At 45.6% G+C, this 5,368-nt stretch overlaps 1 protein-coding gene across 1 annotated transcript; it reads right to left on the bottom strand.

Moving 5' to 3' along the window:
* On the bottom strand, positions 1-1,642 carry LOC105041075 (zinc finger protein CONSTANS-LIKE 16). The gene is made up of 2 exons (XM_010917868.4): positions 524-1,642; positions 1-428 (listed from the first exon to the last, which is right to left on the bottom strand). The coding sequence occupies exons 1-2, from the start codon at positions 1,535-1,537 to the stop codon at positions 168-170; spliced, it is 1,275 nt and encodes a 424-aa protein (XP_010916170.1). The 5' UTR covers positions 1,538-1,642; the 3' UTR covers positions 1-167.
* Between the last annotated feature and the right edge of the window lie 3,726 nt (positions 1,643-5,368).

Below are 5,368 nucleotides of genomic sequence, written 5' to 3'. Positions count from 1 at the left end.
GGCCCACCTACACAGAAGTACTGAAAACAACAAGAACGGCAAATCTCAGAGACAGAGAGAGAGAGAGGGTTATTATTTGTACAGCATATCAAAGAGCGGCGAGGCACTGCCACCAGCACGGAACTACTGCTCCGTCGTTTGCGGTTTTGTTCCCCCGGCAACGGTCGTCAAAAAGGAAAGGAGGCCGCCGCGGGCCCCACGGCCGGGAACGCCGCGCGCTTGACGAAGCGACCCTTCATCCGTGGCCGCTTCTCCGCGTTGAGCTTCCGCACCTCGTACCGTATCTTCTTCGAGAACAGCCTCGTCCTCCGCTTCTCCCGGTACCTCGTCACCTTCGCCTCCCTCCCTCCGTCCCCCGCCACCATCCCCAACTCTCCGTACACCGGTGCCACCTCCCGTCCACCACCTGCGCCGCCCCACATCATGCCCTGTATAGATAATTACAAGCGCACCACATGGACATAAGAACTAATAATTGTTATATATATACATATATTGTTGTTCATCTGGCATGGTAGCGTACCGTGAAGTCCGGCCAGCAGTCGTCCGGGTTGAACTGCGGCCGCTCCCCGTCGGTCCACGGGGAGCAATCCTTGCAAGACCACGCAGCGATGACCGCCTCGTAGTCCAGCCTCAGCGTCATCCTCCTACCTGCCGCCACTGCTTCCGTTCCACAGCCACCATCGGACGCCATGGCTGCCTCTTCTGCAGCTTCCTGCTCTTCGAGGTCCTCCACTGCTGCCGGAGATCCACAGCCGAAGTCAAGGTCCAGAGTCTCCCGAGAAAGATCGATCTCCACATCTATGTCACATGCCACGAAGTCGGTCCTTTCGCCCCCTGCATCGACGTCCAGCTCCACCTTCACTCGCCCCTTGTTGTCATCCTCCGCCGAATCCATCAGGCCCAGCGCGTCGATGCAGAACGTGTCGTCATCGAGCCCTCGACCGAGGAGGCTCTCCACGTCGGCTGCAAACTCGGCGAGGTCCAGGTCGGATGGGTGGAACCCAGCAGCAGCTGCAGGAACGTGCGCATGCTCGGGCGGCTGCTGCACCGCAGGCTTCGCCTCGTCGGTAAGAGCGTTGGCGTCGTCGAGCGCCGGCGGGGAGCAGAATTCGGCGAGGGCGGGATCGAAGATGGGCACGCGGTAGAGGAGGTGCTCCTCCTCGGTGTGCAGCTTCTCATCCGCCTCGAGGTCCGGCACGAGTGGCTCTAACTTCGGAGGTCCGGCCGGCGCTGGCTTGCCACGAGGGGTGCGGGCCTTACGCCTGAAGCCGTGGAGCCACGGCGGGGGTGCATCATCGGAACTAGCGGAGGAAGGAGGGGAGAAGGAGGTGGTCTTGAGTCGAAGGCGGTGGTGGCGGCGGGCGAGGGGGTTAGCGGAGTGGACGGAGGAGTCGCAAGCCTGGCAGAGACAGGCATCATCGGCAGCGCAGTACCAGCGGGCACGGCGACGGAGGCAGCTGTCGCAGGCGCGGGCCGTCTTGGCGCCGAGGGCGCCGGCGGAGGAGCGCTGCTTGTCGCAGTGGTGGTGGCTCATGCCAGACTTTTCGCACAAAACTAGGATTATGCTACCCCGGGCCAAAAGTGGGTGAAGAAAAAAGGGGAAATATCCGGGAGTTGATTACGATTAGGAAGGGGGGACGAGCGGGGTGGTGCAATTATGGGAGTGGGAGTGGCCCACCGGTGCGCTTTTAGGGTCGTGGCGGTTTGGCAGAAGTGAAAGGGATTTTTGGGGCCCACAGAGGGGCCTTATCTCGAAGGGGATTGGCTGGGAGGGGAGAAGCCATCCGTTTCCTCGGAATGCTATTGGCTGAGGCTCGTGTGGAGGGATTTCTAGTGGGCCCGCACGGTATGAAGGGGACAGGAATAGGCCTGTCGTCCGTTGCCCTCCACCGTCGTCCGTTTCGATTTTTCTGGTTTCTGCCCCTCTGCCTCAAGGTCCCCATCCGCCCTCTCTCTCTCTCTCTCTCTCCTTAGGAGCGTAAATTTTCCTTTGGGGAGAGGAAAACTTTTAACTACTCACCTATGGGTATGATAGGTGATGAAATGGGTGGAGCAGGTGGGGTTGGACTTGGGGTAGGAGGCAAAGTGTGTGCTGTTGAGCTTGAAATAGTGGACAGGATTGTGAGTGGAATCAAACCCAGGTGGCAAAGCCTTATCCTCGATGAGATGGCGTTTGAATTTTTTTGCCTAACAGAGAGCAACAGCTGTTCTTTTCGGGTGTGTCGCGTGCGACCAGCTGATGTTACTACCTTTCATAGGATGTTAATGCTCTTCCGTGGATGGAACCTGGTGTAATTGTGAGGGCTTGACACGTGTCGGCTGTGACGCCAAAGAGATAAGTACGTATTTGGCGTCTTGAATTTCTAGAGATATATGCTCTGATTAACCGTGGACAGCAACAAGATATATTGTGACCTTTGTTGGAGCTAAATCTCATACTTTATTTACCGTGCTCATGAATTTAGATTAAAATACATTGGTTCAGATTGTTTCTTTGGTACAAAAGAATGATTGTTCTTCTTTCACCGATATGGATGATTAGATTGTATCTGATCTCGAATCACTTCGAACTCTTTCATTTATCTACCTGTATATATCTCAAAGCAAATATTGCATGTTCTAACAGTGAATACATGCAAATAAAAATGAATCATTTTTTGCACACATGATACACCCCCCAACCTAGAATATATACCATTGAAGATCACAGATGAGATTTAGCCTCACATGGAATAATTAAAGGAGGTGGATAGATTGATATAGATAACTAAATCCAAAACTTAATAGCTTGAACTTTTAAATTGAATTGGATTCCAACTTATATATAGAGGTAATTTTTTTGGTTGGGTACTCAAACTTCCTATTTCTCCCTGACAAAACAAATGGTGTTGAACACTATATATTTCGGGCAATCTTTTAAAACTACAGACAATAGTTGCTGAGTGTGGTAATTGAGGCTTTCTCCTAGTTAAAATCAAACTTCTTGCATCTCCCCAATATATAAGATAAACCAAATACATAGGTGTTTTTGATTTCTTAATTTTTCAGGAATGCAAATATTAAGTTTGATCAACGAAAGGAGCTAGGTGTAACTACTAAAGTTATGTGGAATTATTGCCTACTTTAGTCTATCTTCATTTTTTTTTCCCCCCTCTCTCTCTCTCTCTCTCTCTCTGTGTGTGCGCGCGCGCGCGTGTGTGTGTGTGCTGGCTCATAGATAGAGGGACCAGCACTTTGTTTTGCCTATAAAAAGAAATTCACGACATGATATTAATACATTCAATCTAATTTTAGAAAACACTAAATTAGGTCAAAACACAAGAAAACCTTGGAGAATTAGGTCAATGCATGTTTAGTGATTGCATAGGTGACAAGCCCTCCTATATTTTAGGATGCAACCTATCAGGGAGTAGTATGTCATCTAAGCCGGAAACATAAACTTACAAAGTATACTGGATTGTCATCACGGCACCGTCGGAGGTGAATGAGCATGATCCCAACAATAGATACATCATCTCAAAACAGTAAAACTTTGGGGGGAGTCATGAAGCTACATCAAAAAAAGTTATTCAGTATATAATGAGGCAGCAGAAGATCTTGATAATTTTGGACTCAATCGATCCATGCTTTCCAACTGATCTCTCAAGATGGAGCTTGCCAATAAAAAATTCTGGCTTCGACTGTCGATCCTTGTTTCAGTTAATTCCAACTTCAATCGTCAGTTCACTATCCGTCGACTTCTACTTCAATTACACATCTGTTGCTCCATGAATTAATTTTGATGATTACAAAATATTTGAGGGGGTTACTAATTATTTTGACTTGAAAAAAGATTTATTGTATTTCAGAGACAAAATCGTAATTTTATCAAGTTCTGATTCGAAAGTCTCAAGAGCAAGAACAGAAGATTTGTAATCTATTGGAGGTAATTTCATATTTTTTGGATGTATATCTTGAGAGAAAATCAAGTTTAAAGAAAAGGATCGATCCCTAGAGTCGATCCCTGTCAAAAGGGACTGAACGGCACGTTATTTTTGGCTGGCACATTCAAAGAGGACGATCCTAGGAGTCGATCTCTGTTGTCCGTGCAAGCTAAACATACAGAATAGTGACTTTCTGTTCTGTGTCACAGAGGTCGACTCATAGGGTCGTCCCCTGTACAGGGGTCGACCCTATGAGTCGACCTTTGTGACGAAAAATCTTCATAATGACTAATTTTTCAGTTTATTTTGACCATATTTAATGTTCATTTAATACTCTCCAATGGCTCCAAACTTGTCCAGATTTCTCTCTACCATCCATTGAAGCTATAAAGGCACTTAAAGGAGAGAAAAAGATAAGAGATTCAAGCATTCATTTGAGTCCTAAGCAAAAAATCCTCTTCAAGTAAAAGAAGCTTTCATTTCAAGTTCACCAATCCCTCAAGAGGTTATTCAAGTCTTTAACAATCTTGAAGAAAATCAAAAAAGCTTCTTCCTTATTGTGTAAAGTGTATTTAAAATTTTATTTGCTCATTAAAGGAGCTAAACTTGTATTTTCGTATGATTAACTCTTATACTCTGTTTTTGTCTTGATCTTTAGTTTTGGAAGGATTCCAAAACTTGGATAGATTGATCCGAATCTTAAATCAGATTGTATTAGATTGGTTTGTACCCGAAAAATAAGTGTTCTAGCTTGGGATAGCTAGAGTCGGAGGTACCGACGTTGTATTCTTGTTGAATACATTTTAGTAGATTTAAATTCTCAAGAGGTACTTGGGGAGTGGATGTAGGTGCAAGGTTAGCACCGAACCACTATAAACCTTGATTGTTTGTAGTGTGCTTACTTGCTCTCTTTCTAAATTTCTTTATTTTCTTGCATTCTTGCATCTCACTTCTACACCTTGCTTAAATCACTTACTACATATAACTTGATTATTATTATTTAATCATTGTGGTTCTAAATTAACTTTAAAATTTTAAAAATCTAATTCACCCCCCCTCTTGGGTTGTATAGCTGGGCAACAAGTGGTATCAAAACTCGATGCTCTAGCCCTACTTTGATTTAACCATCAAAGAGCTAAAGATCTATGGCAACTCAAGTTGGTGCTTCACTAGCCGAAGAGCAGTCCACAAACCGATCTTCACTTTTCAATGGATCAAACTACACCTATTGAAAAGCTTGGATGAAAATTTTTATTCAAGCACTTGACTATGATATGTAGAGTATCATAGTTAATGGACCACACACACCCACTAAGATAATTGATGGTGTAGAATAAATCAAATCCAAAAGAGAATGGGATGAGGTTGACAAGAAAATGGCTCAACTCAATGCTAAAGCCATGAATATTTTATATTGTGCTTTAGATGCTAATGAATTTAAT

The sequence above is a fragment of the Elaeis guineensis genome, chromosome 3 (genome assembly GCF_000442705.2).
Source record: "Elaeis guineensis isolate ETL-2024a chromosome 3, EG11, whole genome shotgun sequence".
In the NCBI taxonomy this organism is placed as follows: domain Eukaryota; kingdom Viridiplantae; phylum Streptophyta; class Magnoliopsida; order Arecales; family Arecaceae; genus Elaeis; species Elaeis guineensis.
This window is presented reverse-complemented; position numbering and strand designations above follow the sequence as displayed.